The 22,981-nt window shown below is 40.9% G+C and overlaps 1 protein-coding gene across 3 annotated transcripts in view; it reads right to left on the bottom strand.

Annotated features, from left to right (window-relative positions):
- Positions 1-925: 925 nt before the first annotated feature.
- Positions 926-22,981, bottom strand: part of RARS2 (arginyl-tRNA synthetase 2, mitochondrial) — a 29,961-nt gene continuing 7,905 nt past the window's right edge. For all 3 annotated transcript variants that reach the window (XM_033055318.2, XM_033055319.1, XM_033055320.1), the window contains 14 exons: positions 21,943-22,026; positions 18,522-18,598; positions 16,906-17,061; positions 15,321-15,427; positions 14,619-14,714; positions 12,712-12,772; positions 9,250-9,326; positions 7,831-7,955; positions 6,497-6,564; positions 6,288-6,397; positions 5,181-5,276; positions 3,362-3,436; positions 2,412-2,475; positions 926-1,070 (listed from right to left, as the gene is read on the bottom strand). In XM_033055318.2, coding sequence (XP_032911209.1) covers positions 984-1,070; positions 2,412-2,475; positions 3,362-3,436; positions 5,181-5,276; positions 6,288-6,397; positions 6,497-6,564; positions 7,831-7,955; positions 9,250-9,326; positions 12,712-12,772; positions 14,619-14,714; positions 15,321-15,427; positions 16,906-17,061; positions 18,522-18,598; positions 21,943-22,026 — 1,283 coding nt within the window. In that variant the 3' untranslated portion in view covers positions 926-983. The remainder of the gene's footprint in view (positions 1,071-2,411; positions 2,476-3,361; positions 3,437-5,180; positions 5,277-6,287; positions 6,398-6,496; positions 6,565-7,830; positions 7,956-9,249; positions 9,327-12,711; positions 12,773-14,618; positions 14,715-15,320; positions 15,428-16,905; positions 17,062-18,521; positions 18,599-21,942; positions 22,027-22,981) is intronic.

Here is a 22,981-nt window from a genome sequence, read left to right as displayed (position 1 = left end):
TTCTGAGGCCTTCCAGATCTTTCAGCTCTACATTGAGGGTGAACTAACCCTGGTGCATTTGGGCAACTTTTTGACATTCACAGTGGAGTTGAAATGTGACCAATTTCAAGCTTTTGGCTCTGGTTCTTTGGACATGAATTAAGCAGCTGGGTTTTACTTGAATGTAGGGCATGTTAAACACAGCAGTGACAAATATGCCTAAATTCTCTTCCAGTGGGAGAGGATGTTTCCCTCTGCCTTTTGCCAATAGTTCCACCATAGTTCTTGGGAATCCAGGCTTCCATGGTGGAGGGTATTGCCAGGCACCTGCAGGACCTCACCTGCTGCTCCACCTCTACAGCAAGGTGAGGCTCAGGAGTGCCAAGCAGCACCTGCCAGATTTGCCTGTGTGCACAGTGCTGAGGGAACACTGCAGTTCCTGTTGCACCAGCTGGGCAGCAGCCTCTTCTCGCTGGCCATCACGTCAGTGAAACAGAGGAAGGGCTGAGGAGCAGGGTGTGACAGCTGGCAGTTGGGCTTGGCTGAGGTTCCTGAAGGGGGAATGCAGCACAATATCCAGGAAATGGTTTGTTACAACAGACAGAGCACTGGAACCTTTGTGCCATTAGGCCTTGGTACAGTGGCAACGTCAGGAGAGGAAAACTTTGTTTAGGGGCAGCACAGTTAACACCACTTCCTCTACCACAAGGATGTGATATTTAGATGGCAAATACACAGCAGTTCTTTTATGGGACATTCCAGGTAGTGTCTTAAGTACACTGCTGCCATCAAATGCCAGAAGAAAGTGATTGTGGCAGCCTTGCCCCCTGCAAATGGCTGTGCCACACCTGCTTTCAGGCAGCTGGTAGAAAGGAGAACACAAACCTCGCAGCGCAGATGGAGTTTCCAGCCTGCAGTAGCAGTGACACACAGGAGAGGATTCATATTATTGTGGAAAAAGTCAGTTTACTAAGAGATGTGACTAGACATTGGACACAGTCTCGTTACATTTGAGTTACAGGTGTAATGCCAAGAAGTTTCATTCCACTGGCTAGAACTGAGCGTGCAGCATGGAAGAGACAGAGCCGTGCCTGGAAAACAAGGAAAAAAGTAATTTTTAGGGCAGTGCTACAGAATAGGGTGTGGTTCTTGGGACAGCAATTAGACGAAGAGGTGAGAACACCATGCGCAGTCTCAGCCCCCACTGGAACTCGGATCTACACAAAACCCGAGTACTAAGGGATGCACCAATGCTGGCAGAATTCACACCAGCTGTTGGCAGCCTATTGCACTGTCAGCAGAGGGACACTGTCAAACAAAGGAAGGTGGAGAGGAATGTCCAGCCTAGCCCTCGGGGTAGAGCAAGCAGAGATGCCTCAACAAGAGTGCATTGACTAGAAGCTGAAAATCTTTCATGCAACGGGGGCTAGTACAGCCTGAGGATACTGCCGGAATCCCTCCCCTTGCTGTGCCTGGGTGACAGACTCCTCAAGCAATTATGGGCTGCTTTGAAAATTTCACTCTCCCTTCTCAATGTCTTGCCTGTTACACAGCTGGCTGGTTGGGAAGGGCTCTATTGAGCTTGCTCCAAAAATCATAGTTCTTGAAAGCTGTCACACTGCAAGATATTTAGAAATATTTTTATTTACAGGATAAGGAACTGAAATTTTCCTTGAAGCTTGATGCAGTCTATCTTCAAAGGCACAAATGCCTATAGTATCTAAGCTCAAATACAGACTCTACAGCTCCACTAATTCCACTGAATGTTTTTCTTCTACAGCACAGCTCAACACTTAAATGTGATTTCCTACCAAAATCAAATAGGTAATTCCTTTTGAAATAGATGAAAGAAAATAAGAGGCAGTGTAATTAATATATCTTTTACTGAGTCATTAGGGGCTCAAACATTGCATGAGATCAGTAAAAAGAATTTGCATTTATTTGGAACAGCACATTAACAGTTGTCAGCCTCTGTGCTTTAGCTAGAAAGGCAATACCTACAACTTGGGATATGTAGGTGGCAAGAGGGAGGAGACAAGATTCAGTTCTCTCCTAATTCTCTATCTTCCCACATAATCACTAAAGGAAACCATCAAAAGTCAATGAGCAAGTTAAATGCTCAAATGTTTACTCTTAAAACATTCAGAAGGAAAGGTGATGAGAAGGTGTTGGACTGGGTCTGGAGCAGTTGTCCTTAGGGAGTGTTGTGTTTGTGGAGGATCAAGCAGAGCCGCCCTTTCCGGAAGGCACAGCTGTGAACAGCAATCCCTGCCTTCCCAAAGCGGTGCCGCCCACGGGAGAGCCTGGCTGTTGGCTCCTCCGCCTGCGGGCTCGTATTCCCCCCAGCGGTGACACAGCGAGGCTGGCAAAGCCCTGATGGATGGATCTTTCCTCGGGGCCGCCCTCCAGGCCCCAGCCCCACAGTGCCGTACCTGTGCCACGTCGGGGGCGCTGCCTTTCACGGGAAGCGTTTTGTGTGCCACGGCTGCCAGGTGGCTGAAAGGGAAAACACGGGAGAACCGTGAGGAGGAGTAAGTCACTTGACAAAGGCAGCGCTGTGGGCTACGCAAAGCAGCAGAACTGGAAGAGCCACCCACAACCGCAGCATGCTGATTTCCAACAGCTTGTTCACCTGGCTGAAGGAGGGCATGGTTTTCTGTAGCCTGTGTGGTGTTGATGGCATGCCCTGACAACTTAATTCTCCTAAAATAACCCCAAAATAATCCCCTAACTTCACACATACTCTCCCACACCCTGCCCTCCATCCCCCCAAAAAATCCCACAAAACAGTCTCAAGACTGCTCTGGGAAGATCCTTGAGAGCCTACCCTATTATTCCCAAGATGCATGATTCTTTACACAGTTTTCCTTAACTTGTTAGGTCCTTCCCATACACAGGCTCTACAGCTTCCTCCACCAAGCCTACACCAGCATTTCATGGTGCTGTCCAATCCCTATGGGAATCAGACACACAGTATGACTTAGACTAATAACAAGCTTTGTTCATGGGCTGATAGTGGTTTAAAGCAGTTTGGATAAAATTTCCTAGTTGAAATGTTGGTACTGAGAGGATGTTATCTAAAATCTGCTCCTTAAGACATCATTAGTCCAGCATGATACCGGATTTCAGCCAAACGATTATTTTTTTCTTAAAAGCTGTTAGATTTCTCAGGAGGCTCCTGGCTCCAGCCTTAATCTCTACTATTTATTACATTATTTGTCATCCTACTTTATATATTTCCTGCTTCAGGGAAACTGCCCCACAAATTCACATCTTCCCACTATTTTTACTCTTCAAAGCAGTGCAGATGTGAGGGCTGCAGAGCCAGCTCAGGAAGAGCTGTCCTCACTGGAGACACCGCCAGTATCAGCAAACACCTTACCTCAGTGTGAGGAGGTAGCTGACAATGTGCTTAGGTTGCAGATCCTGAGAAGATCTGTACAGGACCTCGTCATACCTGTGAAGGAAGGGAATGATTGTTTGGTGCTGAAGTTGTACAAGGTGTACTCAGATAGAAGGCTCATCAGATTTGCTTAAGTCAGAACAAGCACATAACCACAAGTATAGAATTAGCAGAGCCAATCTTCTGAAGCAGACCTAAGCCATGTCATTAGCACACAACTGATTATTCCTTCCTTGTTCACTTATTATTGAAGATTGCTTCTGCTCCTCACCATGCAAACAGCTCAGAGAGGCAGGCTATAGAAAAGAGAACACAAGAGCTGTATTTGCTCCTGGAACATTATGTCTGGTTTTACATCTGAACACTAATTGTACATTTCTAGGAACAAAAAACGTGTTAAATAACCAAGGAAGTAAAATAGTCCCTTAGAGGACTAACTGCCTTTAGTAAATGCAGTTAAGAATTTCAAGTAGATAAAAGGAATCTTGCAACATTAGAAAAAGACAAATCCTGGAATAGTGTCACACATAATGGGTCAAATTGGAAGGGAGCAGTGGGTGATCTGGTCCAACCTCCCTGCTCAAGCAGGGTCATCCTACATAACTTACACCATACACTCAAATTTGTAAGACAGTATTCAACAGGGTAGCACAGGCAGTCATGAGAGCTGTGTTTTTATTTCATGTGTTTTGCTTTTTCACAGCCTGCAAGAAGGTACCAACACCTCCAGGGCTGAGGAGATTTCGAAATCAAAATGGGGACTGGACTTGCTGAACTCCGCTCAGCTCCCAGGCCCATCCCTGCCAGCATGTCCAAGCTGAATTGTTATGGAATCCTCCTCTCAAAGAAAAGCTACAGAACTGGGGTGCACACTGTGATAGAACCAGCTCAGCAGTCAGGTAAGAGTATAAAAAAATCCCGAGAAACAGCTCACATGTTTTCTGTGAAATACAATGGCACTGCACAAATAAGACAGTGCTGGACTTGCTGAGAGCTGGTCGGTCCTGCTGCTGCTCAAGAGAGCATGAAGCTAACAATGGACTGTAGGCAGACCTCTGGAGGCAAATACAGTTAACAGCAGGGCTCTGCAGCCCACATGTGCAGCTCAAAGGAGCCACCTGTGCTGGAATGACTTTTGGAAGTCCTAATTTTAAACAGATGGCCTCAGGAAGGTCTTAGTATGGTCAAAAGAATTAACTTGCTGGCACTGCACAGTGTACAGTACAGTGTATAGGAACTCTCATTAGGAATTCTGAAAGCCTTGGTCACTTCTGACTCCACCAGGCTGTGCAACATGGACAGCTTCCTTGTTTCCACAGTTTAATTACACATCTATGAAATAATGAAAACAGAAACTGCTCAACTTTAAGACTGAATTAATGAACAACACTACTGTTATGAATAGGTACCAGTTGTGCACATTAAGTAGCTCTGAAGGATGCTGGGCTCCCAAATGGGCATCCACATACTCCATTTAACTCACTGCCTCTCTCTTCTCACATGACAAAAAACACGACGGACCAATATTTATACAGAGCTGAGCACAATTTTGTGAAGACGGGAAATAATTAGGAGGCTCAGCTACACAGAGTATGTCCCAAATACTGCTTTTTCCATCATATAGCTTCTAAAGCCATGAATATTTCAAACGTTGCAATCCTTGTGGCACAAAAAGGCAAGTCATTGCCTCAAACATGCCATTTTTCCTTCCAATCATGCAGTCTGTGCCCTCTCAATAGGTCAGTGGCATATCCAGATATTTAAGGGAAATGGTATTTGGAAAGAAAACTAGACAAACCTGAGAAGATGCTGAAGAACAGAGATAGCATCTGGCTCTTGTAAGCACGCCACATTTACATCAGTTAGCTCTGCATTCCCATGCACCTGTTCTAAACTACAACATAGAATGGAAAACAAATTGTTGGATGAAAACCACCTCTTAGCAATGCTGAACAAAAAAAACAGTTATCTGTGTTTTTAAGAAAACAGGGTAGCCTTTGCTCAAGCTGAATGGAACACTGAGACAGACTAGCTGACTTCAACTAAGATTAAAAAAATATAAAAAATTTGTGCTGGCCATAAAATTGTCAACAGGATTAGAGATATGCATGGCCAACAGGTCCAGAAGCTAAAAGGACTAGGGAGGTAGTCAATCCCCTACTAATGGTACCCTAGAACCAGCAATACCTACATGACAAGAGAGTACAAGAGGAACAGACCAGAGAAAGGGATCAGGCTTGCATGTTCTCCAGGGACACCATGTCCTGCTACCACTGCCTCACAACACCAGGCTGCTTCACACCTTTGGCCTCACCCAGGAAGTAATCTTACACGAAAACACATATTGAGGTCTGCTCTGGCAGTTCAGTATAACTGATAAAACTGCTTAAACTGGACTCTTCTGAAAGTCTTAAAAAAAAATTAAACATGTCAGGTGTTTGACCTGAGTCAACAGAAAGGGATCTTCTTTCAATCCTGGCTATAAATACTGGGAAATAACAACGTTAAAAATAATCTATTAGTTACTGTGGATTATCATTAATCCAAAACATTCAAGTTTTGTGTGGTATGTTTTACAAGTATGGGCATTTTGGCTTTTACATCACTTTCCTTAGTTCTAGGCAACTATTCCTCATCAGTGACACTAACCACAGAGAAGCTGATCACAGAACTGAGAAACTACATGAACAGTTAGTTCAGTTCCACAGAAATGAGGTAAAAAAATTAATTTTAATTGTCTTTTTCTTCTGGGACGTCTCACTGATTTCTACCTTAAACTCACACTTCTGCTGAAAAAGAGAACATGTGTCATATTTAAGGAGTTAGCACTACTACTTAGCAAAGCAGTAAGTTAATAAGGTTAAAATTCATGACAGACTGTGCTGTGTAGAAATGCTCCTCTTACCTATGGAGTCTGGCATGGGTGTACTGCAAGAACACACCTGTATCTCCCCGACTTTGGAGAGCTCGATCCCAGCTAAACTGGTAATCAGATGACAGAAGGCCCCGGAAGTCCTGGAACAATAAACTGATGTCACCCAGGCATGGCTCTTCATCTCAACTTGTAACTTCCCACAGACAATGCAGACACCTCATGAGGCAGCTCAGACTCACCTGAATTATGAGTGCTGCAAGACCAACCTTCTCTGCTGTCTCCACAGGATCTTGGATCTCTTTGGTTGCTGAAGAGAAAAATAAAAACATCATTAAGTCTGCAGTACTATAATGACTCTCTTGCTCATACTTGGAGATGCCAATAAAAGAGCAGATCTTCCATAGCTATATAGCAATACATAGTAGTCTGTCAGGATGCATGCACCAAGGAGTCCAGGATATAAATCTCTATTAAAAGCTGAAAGCAGTTGTTTCACACAGGCTTTTTCCTACTTCCCCTCCTATGTGCAGATTTTGAGGTGAGAAGGGTTTATTGCGAGAGGCTATGCAGGCTATACTGAATTCCTTTTCCCAATTCTGACAGCCAATCTCTAAGATCAGGGAAATGCAGATTTTGTTGAAAAACTGATTAAAAAAAGCTCCAAGTGATACAAGATGCATAAACAAAAAAAGAAAAGTTATTCCAATGGCTAATGGATCATTTGGATGTACATTTAGGGAGCATTCACACCATCCAATGGAAATATCTAAACTGAAGGAATCTGAACTGGGAGAATCACAGAATCTTTTGGGTTGGGATGGACATTTAAAGGTCATCCAGTCCAAACCCACTGCCACGTGCAGGGACACCACCTCCTTGTCCATTTTACAAGGAAAATAATTTGTTTAAAAAAGCTGAGGAGGCAGAGCAAGGAAGATGCATACAACTAAAGCTGATCAGATCGCTGACTCAATCCAGCACCTAACTCCAGAGAGCACAAGAGGGGGCAGCATTTCACTGGGAACTGCTTGGATCTGTACTGCAGCAGGAGGAAACGATCCTGGAGCCACAGCCCGAGTGAGGCGCAGGCAAACCCCCCCTTCAGCACAATCAGGGGCAGAGCAGCGACCTCCCGGGCACTTGGGAACAGCCACGAGGCTGGCAGGGTGACAAGGCAGCAGTGGCAGGCAAGCGAGGGTCGCTCTTGCCAGAGAAAACTGTCAGAGCTATAAATCCTTTGGATGAAATCTGACTGATCCCTGAACTCCAGCCCCAAACCTACTAATGATTAGTTTGTCTCTCCAGAAAAAAAAAACAACTGCTGTCCCTGAAAGGCAGGTACTTCCTTCCCAGTGCACAATGAAATAATTTCACTGAATGTTAGCATTTGCAAATCTGCAATTTAGGGGAGTTCACGGAGTTGCAAAGAATTATTGTAATGTTGTTTATATTATGGGAAGTACAAAAAGAAAGAAAATAGGCATATTACTGTGATTAGTGAAGGGGGAAAAGATGACACAATGTGATCAACACAGAACATCAAAAGAAACTAATAAGACTTGAAATAGCTAACTTTTTGTGGAAGTCATGTTTTGTAACATCCTTGAGCGAACTTCATTTAAAACATCTTCCAGAAAAATTACTTCTCCTCTCCGAGTCTTCATGCCTTGAACTAGACCAAAAGACACATGCTGGCACCTGTGTTGAGAAGCAGCAGGACAAAATTATATTTCAATCAAGAGAAACGTTTGCAGTGTTTTTTCAGAGCTGGATTCTCTATCAGGAAAGAGCAATAACAGCTGAATAAATAACACTCCAACATGGGAAGCTTGGTGATATAATCAGTAACTCTCATTTCAGCAACCAAGCTCCATATTATTATATAATGGGAAAATAATGATCAGAGTTATGATAGCCTGGTCATTTGTGTGCTCTCAGGAATCTCTTGCTAGTAGCTTTAGTACAGAGGCCTCAATGCAATAATTCGCAATAAATTGAGGAAAGGCAAGATGTAGACAGATCAAATTACTGTGGCAACAGAGATCTCTTAATATAATTAGAAAAGGAGTCATAATAATTCTGTTGTGGCCACATTAAACTAAAAGTATAATTAATCATTGCTAATAATAAAGTCATCCTTGTTTCTGCTCATAATAATCTCAAGTATTATTCTTGATCCAGAATCTAAGGCAATTTTAGAACAACTTTAAGCACTGTGAAAAGAGGCAGGTTGGTATTCCTGAAGGCTAAATCCCTATATTTAACCACAAAAGACATGCAGTCTGGCAGAGAGGAATATGATTTAGTCTGGAGATCCATTACTGACCTTTGCTCAGATTGCTAACAAGATTGGTAATTACAGTGAATAACAGCAGGGATATACTTCCCTGCAATAGATACTTCAAGCCTGAAGCATGATTCAAACTCAGATTCTGATCTCTGCTAAAATAAAATACTTCAAGAGGTAATAATTTAATATGTGACCACACAATATCCCAGAAGCTATGCCATAAAGTCTCTTTAAAATTGTTTCCCTTTTTCACACCAGGCAGTTACGAAAAACCTGTTAAATGAGAGACAGGGCTGTTTTTCACATCCTAAACACACAGCAATAACTCTGTTCACAAATACATCAGGCCAGCAGGAGTGAACACATAGAATGAAAAGGTTGCTGACAAGGACCTGAGGCCCACATTGCACGTAATTCTGAGAGTTTGTTTCTCTGTTGGTCTAGTACTAGTTGGGTCCTACAAGCCAAATGTCTGCTTGTACTCTGGAGTCCATTACTTGCACACCAGCAACACACCTTGTAGCTTAGCTTCATCCAAAATGCCACCATGTGTGCTATAGCATGGTGGTGGATGGACATAATCAAGAGATTCTCCTCAAAAGTGCACTCCACTGAAATTCCAATGTACATATTTCATACATTTTTGAGGAAAAAGAAATTAACCCCCAAACCAGCACATAATTACGATTTTTAAGTACATACCTTTCTGCCCAGTCATAACCCATGAGCTTCAGTATTCGGAATAAATGCTGAAAGTGATTACTTTGGCTTTTATCTGTCTAAGGAATAGAATTGATGCGTATCAGAAAACACTGCAAGTCTGATAAGGAGTAGCTTTTAATACACAAACACACAATACCACAGTGCCAGCAAGTCACTACAAGCAAAATTAAGACCTAGAAAGACAAGCAAGGCTTGAAAATTGTGACAGCTGGAATCTTTGGCAATGGGATTTTGAGTCGTGTTAGAAACAGAAATCCACTTTTTCAGAAATGATTATTCTCACGTCATGAAGGCAAAGACATGAAGTGAAAAGAAAACCTTAATATGCTTCAGTTTCTCATGATCTGAGAGCTGCCCATCAAACAAAACATCTCCATTTTCACATCGGAACCTTGCTGCTCTCATTATATACCCGAGTTAAATCATCCAACTGCAAGGGTCCTGTGGCTTAGAAACAGAACATCTCTTTGGCTGTCTGCCTCCAGAACCCACTAGCTTCTATTGTCTCCAGGGTGATTTGTAGTTTTACATCATAAGCAGGTACACAATTAAAAATATGTATAAATGATCACGATTTCATAACAATGATGCATCTTGTGCTCTCTTCCACTTTCAGTTACACTCTCCTATGAATTGAAGGTGTTTCTGACTGCATGTTATGTCTAAAAATCTTCATAGGTGTTTCTAGCTACAGTTGTTGCTATGAGGTTCATTTTCCTACCTAGTTGTTTTAACTGCCTCACTCAGACTCCTTTCTATCCCTCCTTAAAAAACAGTACAGAGACAACCAAATAATCACTGTTTGCTCATATGTTTGGTGTTCTGGAACAGGAGTGAAATGCTTATCTTGAGCTCCTTCTCGACTCTACCACTGTATCAAGCACCTGCCTCCTCTCTCCTAGCTCCTCAGAACTGGCTCTGCTCCAGGCAATCACCTCTCTGCGCTGACTCACAAGCAAGGCTGATAAAAGGACAGCTGATAAAGGGACAGCAGTGGCTGGTGCTTCAAACAAGGCCTCCCAAGTCCTTTTTCATGCGCCTTACAGATGAGGTGCATCTCTGCACAAAGCCAGACCTCTCTCATTAAGTGGCTGGTTTTACTGTAGAAATCTGCAGTCTGACAGCATGGATTGTATTTAATTCTGCATATAGAAAAGCATTTTCATCTCCTTCTTGAGTGCAACATTCAATGGAATCTTAGTACCTCTTTAATAACGTGCCACACATTTTAAATGTTTTGAATATTTTGCTCATACCACTGCCTTTTTATGAAAAAAGTAGGACTTTTTAAAACCTAATTTGGTGAATGCACTAATTTACAGCATTACAAGTGGTAAACCAATTTAATGTTCTTTTAAAGAAGTTGATCTGATGAAAATAAGACGATCTTATGAAGTAAGACTCTTGAGCCTCTAAATAATTTTCTTGTAACAAGATTAGGATTCTGAAATATATTTGTATTTAATTATTAAAGACTAAAATCATTAGTATTCTAATTTAATCCCATGAAGTCCTCCTGCCTCTGAGTGAAGTCCTAACTCACTACAAAGCAGTGCCACAAAACAGGAAAAAAAGCTCAGCAAGGCTGGCAGTTCCCTCACCAGGCTGTGTCCCACAAGAGTCTCCTAAAGAGTTTGTCTCACTCTTTTATTTTATGACCCACTTTCTCAGCCTTCAGAAAGTCAGAAATTATAAAATACTAACCATGTCCTCTGGAAACCAAACAACCTAAGCAAGGTTGAGAGGACAGGACAGGCTAATCTATCATTTCCCACTTGAATGGGACATTGGCTATGATGGACACATCAATCACATCACAATCTGGCTGTGCTCTGTATCTCTTTGGACTTGAAGGAGACCAGGGATGCCCAGGCAAAGAATTAAACACTGAGTTCAGCTACAGCAGCAGTCTACTCAAGACTCTTGCTCCTATGCTTGCTCACTCAATTAGCTGAAAGTTCAGCTGGTATCCCAGTTTGGGCAAAGTAGACCCAACTATTTGTTTTCCCTAATTGTTCCTTCTCCCTTTGTCCCTGCTACCTCCTGGTGTATGAGACACAAATAACTGCCCACCCACATGACAGGAAACATCCTCAACATCTAATGCATTGCACTTTCACAGCCACAGTGCCCTTTGATGCCAATGAACTCACTGTTCCAGTCAGCAAGGGCAGAAAAGCTCCCACCAAAACCAAACAATTTACCCCAGAATAACCAAAAAGTCCCTGTTCTAGGACAACATGACAATGGCAAGCTATAGGAAGCTTCCTGAAGACTGAAGCTAAAAGGAGGAATGTGGTTCAACTAGAGGTTACACTTTAAACTGTGTATTTAATGTTTTGCTTACTGAGCTCTCTTCCTGCATCTTGTTATGTGTCACACTATACTGACTTTTGAAAAGGCTGTACAGAGCAGGTACAAGGACATTACCAAACATGACTACATACAGATTTTTTCCACACGTTACTAATTCTGGATTTCATATAAAAGAAAATGGCTTTCATAACTTTTTTCTCCTAAATCTGAGAAAAAGATTTAAAAGCATCACATGAAATCTTACTAATATGAGATCGAAAAACAGTTTCAGACAAGTAAGGAGACAGTCCTGCTATTCATATCCATTACTGATACTGCTAGAATTGTGAAAAAACAAAATAATGAAACCAATAAATATAAAAACGTTCCCTGCCTACAACTGTTTCATTCAGATTGATCAAATAGTACTTTCTGAGCAATTTCTACATAATGAAACTAAAGTATTTCAAAGCCGTAAAAGTGTACATTTCAGATAAGATATCAGGACTTCAGAGCAGACTTAGATTCATTTTAGACCATTAATTTCTAAATTAACATTTTAAAACCCTTTATAATACTAACAGCTTTTTCTGGTTTAATTATTAACTACAACATTTATACAGAAAATAAAATGTCAAATCAAGTAAGAGTTCTTTTCAAATTAATTGTAATTAATTTTTATAGTAGAAAATAACTCCAGAACTAATTTTCATAAAATCATAGAAAGGCTTGGGTTGGAAGGGACCTTAGATCATCTTATTCCAACCCCCCAGCTGTGGGAAAGGACACTATACCACATTGCTCAGAGCACCATCCAACCTGGCCTTGAACACTTCCAGGGGTGAGGCATCCACAGCTTCTCTGGGCAACCTGTTCCTGGCCTCAGCACCATTACAGTGAGAACTTTTTCTTGATTTTTCTAAACCTACTCTCTTTCAGTTTAAAGGTATTTTTCAACCATTCTGGGAGTCATGGACTGAAAGAGAACCAGGAAATACTGCCACACAGAGGCACAGCTGCTGGGCAGTAAGGGCATCCATTTTACTGCCAAAAGTACTGTGTGTCAAAGTCATATGGCAAGCCAGGGGCCTCTGGGTTACTGGAGAGTCAGCACAAAAAGTGTGTGCTGAATCTAGAATTACTTACCACATAAATCATGGTATCCCAGCTGTGCTTATTCATTCTGTCTATAGCAGCTGCAAGATCTCTGAAAGAGATAATGAGAAACTATTTGGACTTTCACTCAGACATACCTCGCTACTTGCCTCTTAGAAAAATAACCTGCTTTTTACAGAGGGGAGAGGACTTCCTGAATAGAAGGATCCATGTATGCCTTACACATAAAAAAGGATGTGTATACTTTGCTGATGACATGTCTGAAACGTTTTTTTAAACCATTACCTAAGAAAATTACTGAGGAAACAGTTTTTTGGTGCAGAGTAAGTCCAGTGCCTGTCTGCCTGCTGGGACCTGAGAGAAACAACCCTTTCCTGGAAAACTAACCTTGGGTTCAGTCTTAGCTTAAATGGTACAAAGCTCATCTATACACACAGAGGACTGTCACAGGAGAACCATCAGCCTTGTATTCCCATCTGAAAAATGCATTTGCAATTGCACAAGACTTGTTATGGGATGCTTAAGGGAGGAACCAAAGATAAGAAAAGAGAAGATGACAACAGGGATGGGTGGCTTGCAAGTCAATTGCTGGTTATATGTTTGCCTAGTTCTGTCCTGCACCTCAGCACAGTCTGTCCTGTCTTCCCATGAAGCTCCATTTCAAACTCTCCCAGGGTGAAGAGGCTCTCTCCTCTGTGTGCACAGGTATTTGGTGTGTCAGTAGCTGGGGACTACAGCTCATGTAGGCCATGCATCTGTGGTGTCAGAGACTGAGGGGACTGGGCATAAGTAAAATGAAGGGATAAGAGCTGGGGCCTGACCACAGGTCACAAGGTGTCTCAGCCAACAGTGAAGTGGGAGCACACACATCCTTGTATGACTGACAGCAAACATCAAGCTGAATAGCCAAGCAAGTAGGCAAAGTATCCCAGGAAGTCTCCAGATGTGCCTGCAGAGATGAGGCACCCACAAGAATCTGTACTGCTGGCATCAGAGGGTCCAGGCCAACAGCTGGAGTGACCACAGGGACCTCTGGCTACTGGAGGGATACACAGTACACATACAATACATCTGTATATTAATTAAATTATTACATAATACAAGTATCTATGTCACAATATCTATCACATACATGTATGTATCTATACACATACATACACATATGTTTGTTTCTTCACAGGAATAGATACTCATCCTAATCACCCAGAGGGGAGCAAAATGCCAACTGTGCTGAGTGGTTTTTGCCCTGTGTGTGAGCCTATTGAGATCAGGTGCTCATGCTTACTCCTGGCTGACCTGTGGGCATGGAGCTGTGGCATCTTTGTCTCTTTTTGGCTGCAGGATTCAGCAGCTCCCTAATGTGCACGATTGACTGTAGCATCTCTAATACCCTTGCCCTGAAAAGCTGTACAGAGTTTACCCTGAGGGCTAGACACTAGATTTATTTACATTCCTGGCACAAAGAAACTGTTAAGGCTTCCATATTAAAATACCCAAGAGGAATTTTTGGATGCTGATGAGATGGCTAGAAAACAGCAATAAAATTGATGTTACAGCACTGGTGGTCCACTGAGTCAATGAAGGCATGGCTGAACAAGCAATTTCTCCTGTATCACACCATCAATAAACATTTTAAGCAAAGGCCTTTCTAAAACCTTTATTTGGCAATTATTTATTACATCCAGAGATCCCAGCTTTGTTTTCAAAGTCAGTAGCTGGAGAAAGTCTTATGATTTAAGCAAAGAGGAGATTTATCAACATTACTTGGGTAGGGGGAGGAAAAGTATTGAAAAGCCACTTTCATCCCATCATAGTTACATTGCTAGTTTTACTTACAACTATCCTAGAAATAAAAGGCTTCAAAACCTGTGCCATCAGTTATCAATGTGCTCATGTTCAAAAGCTCCCTGGCAATGAACACAGATGGGCTTACTTGCCTCGTTATGTAAAGAGATGTCCCATCACTGCGCATGACTGTGGAAACTGTTGAGAGATCTTTCTGCTCAGAGAGATCCACAACTCCTGTCCCTTTTCTGTAAGTTGAGGGAAAATACTGATGTCACTGCAAGCTATTACACAGGTAAGTTCAGGTAAGGCTGAGGTCAGGGCCAAACCCAAAGCCTCTTGCCACAAACCCCCCTCCCTCCAGACAGTGTCATTCTTTCTCTTTGAATGACCATCTCCTTTACGTCTTTTTGAAAACTGTTCCTGTAAGTTTGCCGTCACCCTGATGCCAGGTCGCAGCCTGTCCACATTCTGATGCATTCCATGATTACAGCTTTCATCCCAGTTCAGCCAGGCACCTCTTTAATCAAGGCAAGGATCTAATCTAATTCTGCTCATTAAATGGCACACACAGCTACCAAACTAATCAACAGCCTGAAACATCATTAGGAGTTAAACACTGTCATTGTACTCGATTTGTCAAGGCCGGGCTTCTGTGCTAGTCACAGAAAATGAAAATTTAAATTTTAGCCGTGACTGCACAAATCCTGATGGTCTTCTACTAGAACAACTACCAAAACCATGTAAAGAAAACTCTTCCCCTAGATTATGTACCAATCTCACTCATCTGATCTTGTTTGAAGTGCAACTGAGATATGAAATAAACTACACCAATAGACTGAATGAGTTCATACATTGTTTTCTGAAGGAGTCCTTTATCTTCCAACATCTTCAGAACTTCCTGGGCCCTCTCTTGGTAAAAAGATTCTCCAGAATATTCATCAAAGTGCACTCCTAGACGCTGAAAAGTTACAAGAATATCAAAGAAGGGTAATATCATTAAGATCAAGGCCAACCATTTTTCTTCAAATTAAGTCAGATGCTAGGTCACAGATCAGACACAGTGCAAAGATTAATGTTATTCCAGGAAATGTCACTTCATTGTTAAAAGGAAAGGATGCTTGGATTTTGATTTAATCAATTTCTGCATTAGAATGAATCTCTCCCTGAGGAGAGATTGGATGTAACATTCATGAGAAATCGGGCATAAACTGGTTAGAGCAATTCATACATGAATTCTGATGCAAGTCTCTTACTTGCTGTGCTGGAGGTGAGACCAGTGGGACCAGGCTGCAGAGGAGCTACCTGGACATGAAACCAACCCTACTTTAAAAGGAGACTAAAAGGAATTTTTAAAAATAAAAGCTGCTCACAAACATTGCTGAGCATACCGAAGTCATTGCCACGAAGGCTGAGGGCACATTCAGAAGAGATAAGATGACCTTAACTGTCAAACCTGGTCAGTTCGTCAGTTCAATACTTCTTAGTTTAAATGAAATTGGGAGAGAAAGATCTAGCTGTACCAGTCATCATGTGATCAATGACAGGTGACCTTCAAGATGCAGCTGCACAGGCCAGTACCTAATTACCTTCAGAGGTCAGCTTTCCACAAGAATTATCAAGTGTCTCACTTAGGAGTTCTTAATTTAAGGGTACTTTTTTGGCTCCAGTGATATGTTTCAGGGAAGAAGTTAAAGCACAGACAGGTTATCTGGGTTATAAACTGTTCCCCAATTTTTAAAGATTTATTTTTTGGTCATAGGCACAAACATGTCCCACAGAACAGTGGATACTGGCTCCACTCATGAGATCACAGTGTGCAACAGATGGCTGTGTATTAGCTCAACTCCCCCTGCAGGGAACTCCTGCTGCTATAATTTCTTACACCCAATTTAATATGCAACATTATAACATTAGATCAGAAATGTGAAAACAGAGTTATCTTTTAATAAAATTTATTACATGGAAACCGTTAAATTTGGTGGGTTGTTGCTGACTTCAAAGATAAAGCAAAACTGAGCAATATTTATCCAACACTGATTTGCCTGGCTGCTTAGCACCACACTTTGAGCATCAGGACTTCTGAGAAAGTAGAATTAGTCTAAAGGCCTGTTACCTGGACACCAGTAAATAAGATGTATCTAATATGTCAGAAACTGAAGTGACAGCCTGCTTGGATGAGAAATCAACTACTGTGCTTTTTCCAAGTAGAGTGAGGCTTAACCTGGCATACTGAGAAAGAGTTTCCCTGCAACATTCTAAACTTTATGGGAAAGGCAATGAATTGATAACATTAGAGCAATCTCTGATCTCAAGTGAGTCCACCGCTTGGCAGCCTCCTAGATGGAAAGGTCCTGTGCACTGTCAATTATGTTGATGAAGCAACAGAGACAGACCATTTTACCAACAACTCGGAGAAAACATTAGGATGATTTGTACCTCATAAATCCGGATGTATTCCTCAATACTGAGGTCTCTAAATTGCTTCCAAATTGACAATGTCTGCTCATCATGTTCCTCCAGTTTTCTAAAGAAATCCTTAGCCAGCTGTTTTGTGTTTTCATCTTCTGCTGCTTTGTTAATCTGCACATACACCTAAAATATGACACTGAAAATGCTGAAGTAGTATAATCGTTTCCTCCAATAAAAACAGTTCTACGAGAATAATACAAATACATTTAAAGATTACATTTTTAACATCAAAATTTTAAAAGACTTGTTAAAGGAACACATTCCCCATTTAAAGAATGAATAGCCCAAAGCCCAACAGGAAAATGTGAAGCTTATCTTGAAAGAAGACTAATGTCCTAATTCCTTACTGCTGTCATTATCATCCTCTTCATAACCTTGAAACCACTGCAGCAGCAAAATATGGAAGAACTAATTCATGCGTGAAAGGGAACCTATCATGGACTTTTAAACTACAAACATGTCTTCAGAGGACCACAAAATTGACATTTATGGCAACTGCACTGCCCAAAATTGAGACAGCAGTTGAAGCAGCAAAATCCTTGACAGACTCAGTATTTTACAAGCTTATATTCATAGGAAAGCAGGAGAAAAAGCACCACTCTGAAACACGTCCCAGTTTTTGATATAGCCAGACATACAGCTGAACAAACATTTAAAAACTGAGAGAAACTAATTTGGTCTCAAACAACTATTGTTTCAGAATTTTTTGCATCTTGACTGAATGCTGTTCTCTACATCTAAAGACAATTTTTTGAGGTCATAAAGACTACATGCTACTGCAATAGCTGGTATTTTGAAGCTTTAGTGCAAAATTCAAGTATAAAAATTTAAATTCTAAGAGTGGACTTAAATTATAAATAAAAATGAAGTAATACACAGTGGTGCACAACCCTCAAAATACGATTGCTTCTTGTTTTCTGTTTAAATCAGTCCTACAGCTCTAAAACACCTCAGTGTTGAGAATCCACCAAATTACATTTGCAGGACTTGGAGATGAAGGAACAAGTGAATGAAGTTCACCTGTGCTAAAGAGGCTGGCCAGCTCAGAAGCTACCCTGCCATATAAACAATCTGACTAATGTGCATTCAGCTGCTGAGTACCCAAGTATTCAAACACAGTTTGTTCCTTTGCCAGGAGACAGATTTGTACAGAGCAGTTATCCTGTGGCACAGTGCCTCAACACCAGCATTAGCCACAGTTCCCATTTCCAGCTCCAAGGGTGCCTCACAATAAGCAAACACCTGAGAGTGCCACACAAGAACCCTGACTGACAAAGTCCCATTAACATGCAAGATCTTTCTTTTAGAGGATGAGAGCTTGAACATTCACCATCCAGGAATACTGCCCACCTCTCCCCATGGTTACTGGGTCTGTGCAGGTAAGAACATAAATCCCTTATGTGTACTGTATCTATATCACACCCAGCACAGCTCTCACACAAAGATCACTTACAAGCACCAAAAGATCAACAGAAAGTAAATACTAACTCAGGTGGTATCAGGCATATTTGAACTAAGCAAACCAACAAACCATAACCTTTTTAATCCTGGAAAGAAATCTAGCTGGTCTTCTCTGAACTTACCTCAAAAAGGTGTTGCAAAGGACTGGATTTTAGTTTCTCTTTGTTGCCAAAGGATTGGAAACCAACACCCAATAAGCCTTGAAAAACAGTTATATATAGAGTTAGACAACAGACCAGAGCATATTGATAGGTTATTTTTGCAAGCCTAGTCTTAACACTAACACTTAACACTAACTTTTTAAAACAATATAACTGTAGGCTACAAAAAGAAAATCAAAAGCATAACCTATTATTCCACTGCATAAACACCACTCCTCCTCCAGAAATTTAATACCTAGAAAACTGTAAGAATTACTATGTTGATTTTTCAATTCCTCATGGAAGGAATTTGTATTTCTAGATGTGTACTGAAAATTCTTTTACACAGCAAAAACATGTAAATGAGAAGCCACACAGTGGAAACTATCCAGCAACAGAACATGCTCAAAAGTCCTTGTTTTGCTTCCTCCCTTATCAGTATTATCATTTTAAGGACAATAAGAACTGGGATGGAACACAATTCCTCATACCACTCATGCAATGCTTTTAAGGGAAATCTTTGCTGCCTGCTTAGAGCAACAGCTTTTTTTTTTTTTTTTATTTGAGCATCCAATTTGGCCTCAGGACTTTCCAAAAGCCATCTAAAAGGGAAAGAAATCCTAATCCCAATCTCTTTGTCTAAATGAAAAGACTCCATTAACTACTTCAGCAATGCAGCAATATTAACCCATCAGTCTCTAAGATTATCTGAGGCTGACTTGAAGGCCAGCTTATCCCTCTGAGCTGACAAGGATCAGGACTATTGTAGGAATAGGTATGCTGGCATCCCCTTGGAAAACTCTCTGCAGCTAAACAACTAGCACTGTCTCAAGAACTTCCCTCTTAGAAACATTGAGTGCAGAAGTACAGAAGAAGGCATGGCAGACTTTAAAAAACAGTTTAGGTTTTAGGAAATAAAGTTAGTCTAATCCTATTTTAAGGGAGTTTAGTTAACAACAGCTTGTTCTATGAGCAATCAGAGCTGGATTTCCTAATGAAATCTCTCAGATATTAGTGTACCTAAACATTCCACTATTCAATGATGACTTCACACTCCAATCTCCAGCACAACTGTCAGTTCTTATTCAACCCAAACATAGGCTTCCACACATTTTCTGTCTTTCCCACACTACCCCCAGACCTTGTTACACTCACCAGAAAATGGCAACATGCAGCACACTGTGGAACTGATTCTGACTTAGAGATGCTGACTGGTTAGCCAGGAGGCTAAACACAGAAGTTAACTTTCTCTCCAAGAGGTCAATACACTATTTCTACCCCTACTCAGCTGCCAACTGTCGTAATTCCAAAAGAAATCCATTCTCATGGAAATATTTTTCTTTGTCAAATCTGGCTGAAGTTGCCCAATGGGTTCAAAATTTATTAGAAGCAGAGTGACAGGAAGACAGATGGACAGATAGTGTGACTGCACACGCTTTGACACCTTAAGAAACCTGCCCCAAACTGCCTAAAGGCTGAGGGTCTCTCTGCTATGTTTCAGGAAAGAATGTTTTCAATTCTTACATTTTAAAGCCTCTGACAATAGCAGTTGTAAAACCAGGTGACAGATCATTAATTACAGCACTGCTTCTGAGAAAGGACCATTACATAAATATTGCTATGCTATAACTCTGTGAAGCATGACTATTATTTGTTATAATACCTGCCATATATTTGAGCTGAGCCAGTCCAAACAAAGAGGGGAGTATCTCATTGGAAAGAAACAGTTGGAACTACTAGGTCAAAAGCATGATTCTAAGAGTTGTGTGCTGCACAAATGGCACACATGTTAATAACAGGTACTGTGATCTTTATACCTTCAGGAACCTTTATATTAAAATACATAAAAATTCCTGATACTCAGACTTCTGAGTGCTATTTAGTATCTTCAAAGGCAGACTGAATGAGGTCAGCGAAGAAGCCTTTTATCCACATAGCATGTCACTGCTTAACTGCCATTGCCACATTCATTATACAACAGCATAGTGATAAAAATTATGTCTAGGGGCAAACATGAATGAAATATGCAAGGATGAAATTTACTCAATTTTTGGTGAACTCATTCTGCATTCAATTCCTATGAAACAAATCATAAGCAAAGCAAAGTTCTGCTATAAGCTACTGTTTGATCAGAAAAGACAAGCTGCAGGGGAAATAATTTAATAAAGGAAAGGATGTTTTATTACCACTCTCACAGTCCTGAGAATGTTATACTGCACTGTCTAAAATCCAAGAATTTAGTCTAGAAGGACAACAGGTAGAACTGAACGTATTTTAGTTATCTACACTTACAAATCTGAACATAAAAATGGAGTGAAATTAAGGTACTGACTTTAAATTTTTAATCCAATTCTGTTCATAAAATTGATTCCTTGATGTCCTCAAAAACAGCAGTACCACTGAAACTGGAGGGGGCAGCATAAGGGCTGGAATAACCCAAAGTGACCACATAACAGACACTACACTTTGTGTTTGCCATTTAAATATCAATAAGTGGACAGTTTCTAGAGCCTACTGCAAAAGAAGTGGGGATTTTTATGGTTTTCAGAGGCGGACCAGCTTTCAAGAATGAGGAAGTGGGCATGATTGCCTTTTGTTAAATGCCTAAAAATATGCCAGAACCAGCTTTTTTTTGGAAATTAGAAAAGGAGAGGCGAATATAGATCAACTTAAAATTAAAGATTAACAGCAGAAGTCAACAAAGTTGTGAATGCTATGGGTGGGTCAGCTGCCATAACTGAGGGATAGCTATAGATCCAGCAATGGGACACAAATGATCTCTGGTGTGGGAATAAACATCAAGCCATGCATGCTCAGGCTGCACTTGAGAGGACTTTACAGTCCCCACTATCTGATGATTTTAGAAGAGATAGGGGTGCCTGTGTGGTGCATACTGGACTGATAGTCCTCACATTCTCCATCTACACACCTCTCTTCTGCCACATTTTAAGGGGAAACAGAATGTTTTGAAAGACAAACTCTCTGGGCCCCAATGTGCCAAAATGTGGTTGCTGTGGAAATCAATTATAGTCTATCAATAATGAGAAAAGGAACAACCAAAAAACCCCAAAACCAAGCAAAGAAACAAAATCCAAATCTCAAACCAAAACATATAACCCCCAAACTACACATTTAGTCAGAGAGGAGCTACTGAGGAAGAGAGGGGACAGTGGCATAAATTTGGCCCTGTTATTTCCAGGTCATACTGCTGATGGATCAGTCTGGATTGTTTTGCTCAGATTTTTTTTAAGGAAATGAGCTATACATCACCTGCATGGAAATAAGATAACATTCTTTATGAGCACAGAGTGAATCCAATGGGCCTACAAAAACTGAAGCTGGAAACCTAGACTACACTATACAGTAGGAAAGACACAGCATAAAAAAAAATATTGAAACATACCAAACTGCATGCCCCAGTCACCAAGGTAATTTATTCTTACTACTTCATGTCCCAGCGCAACTTTGAGATTTGCTATAAAATTCCCTGGTAATGAAACAAAAATGATATTATTATTCAGTCGTAGCTAGTCTCTCATCCCTATGGAACTGTTTTCTGGTTTTGTATCATCTGTGTTCAAATTGAAGAGGAAAAGCAATCAGATGGAATGCTCCACAGGATTTGTTAAAATACCTGAAAGCAGCAGTAGCAGCAATAATAAAAAGCAAGTTCCTTTCTGAGCAGGAAAAAAAAGGCTGTGCATCTGAACAGTGTCACAAAGTGTCTCATACAACAGGGATAAAAACATACACAGGTGGATGTACGTGCACATATTGCAAAGTATAAGATGATGAGAAACCTTTTAAAGTCATCTTGTATTCTCACAAATACGTGGCACTATACATAATTCCATCACAGCCAGGCAACCTCATAACAGGTTATGCAAGCACTCAAAATCCACAAACTGTTGTTAACTGTGATGCTAAAAAGAGAACATCAAGTCCTGAACCTCTATAGACTGTTGGAGCAGTTCTGAGCTTTGCACTTAACAGACCATGCTCCAAACCTCTCATATAAGGACATATGTAAGTTCCAGCTGCTCTTAAAACAAAAACCCTCCATCTCTCTCCTGAGCTGTTATAACCTTAGAATTACAAGGAAATATCCACATCCCTTCCTCTCTCCTCCTGTGTTTCAAGGGTACCTTTTAATTACAATACTGTTGTACAAGATGCAGAAAGCTCTTTCTTCTTGTATTGTTATAACTCCACATTATAGCTTGCAATTACTTTCAATTCAATTCCCTGTAGTTAATTGTCTTACTCTGAGACAAACATTGATCTACAGAACTATTTCTAAAAGTGTTTTTTTCCTGTAACAAAGGATCCAGAAATGGCACATAAAAAACCCAAAATACATAATTCCACTCAACTATCAGTCCATGGAAGAGGCAATTACTTTACATAATTAATAACTATACATGATGAATTAAGCATAATTA

This window comes from Catharus ustulatus, chromosome 3, assembly GCF_009819885.2.
Source record: "Catharus ustulatus isolate bCatUst1 chromosome 3, bCatUst1.pri.v2, whole genome shotgun sequence".
Classification (NCBI taxonomy): domain Eukaryota; kingdom Metazoa; phylum Chordata; class Aves; order Passeriformes; family Turdidae; genus Catharus; species Catharus ustulatus.
This window is presented reverse-complemented; position numbering and strand designations above follow the sequence as displayed.